At 67.1% G+C, this 289-nt stretch overlaps 1 protein-coding gene across 1 annotated transcript in view; it reads right to left on the bottom strand.

The window, feature by feature from the left end:
* The window catches only part of Jun (Jun proto-oncogene, AP-1 transcription factor subunit), a gene marked incomplete at its 5' end in the record, with an annotated part of 1,179 nt that extends 891 nt beyond the window's left edge, over nucleotides 1–288 (bottom strand). Inside the window, one exon of the mRNA XM_033767383.1 lies at nucleotides 1–288. Coding sequence (XP_033623274.1) covers nucleotides 1–288 — 288 coding nt within the window.
* Between the last annotated feature and the right edge of the window lies 1 nt (nucleotide 289).

Genomic DNA, 289 nt, shown 5'->3' on the forward strand with positions numbered 1-289 from the left:
GGTGTTCTGGCTGTGCAGTTCGGCCAACGCGCGCACGAAGCCCTCGGCGAAGCCCTCCTGCTCGTCCGTAACGTTCTTGGGGCACAGGAACTGCGTGGGCGTCGGCGTGGTGGTGATGTGCCCGTTGCTGGACTGGATGATCAGACGCTCGAGCTCGGGCGATGCTAGCTTGAGCAGCCCCACGTCCGGTGAGGTGAGCAGGTCGGCGCTCTTGGCGCGCAGATGCGGCTTCAGGCTGCCCGCCGGGTCGGCCAGGTTCAGGGTCAGGCTCTGCTTCAGCGCCTTGGGG

This window comes from Fukomys damarensis, unplaced genomic scaffold (assembly GCF_012274545.1).
Source record: "Fukomys damarensis isolate Sample0158 unplaced genomic scaffold, DMR_v1.0_HiC HiC_scaffold_23, whole genome shotgun sequence".
NCBI lineage: Eukaryota > Metazoa > Chordata > Mammalia > Rodentia > Bathyergidae > Fukomys > Fukomys damarensis.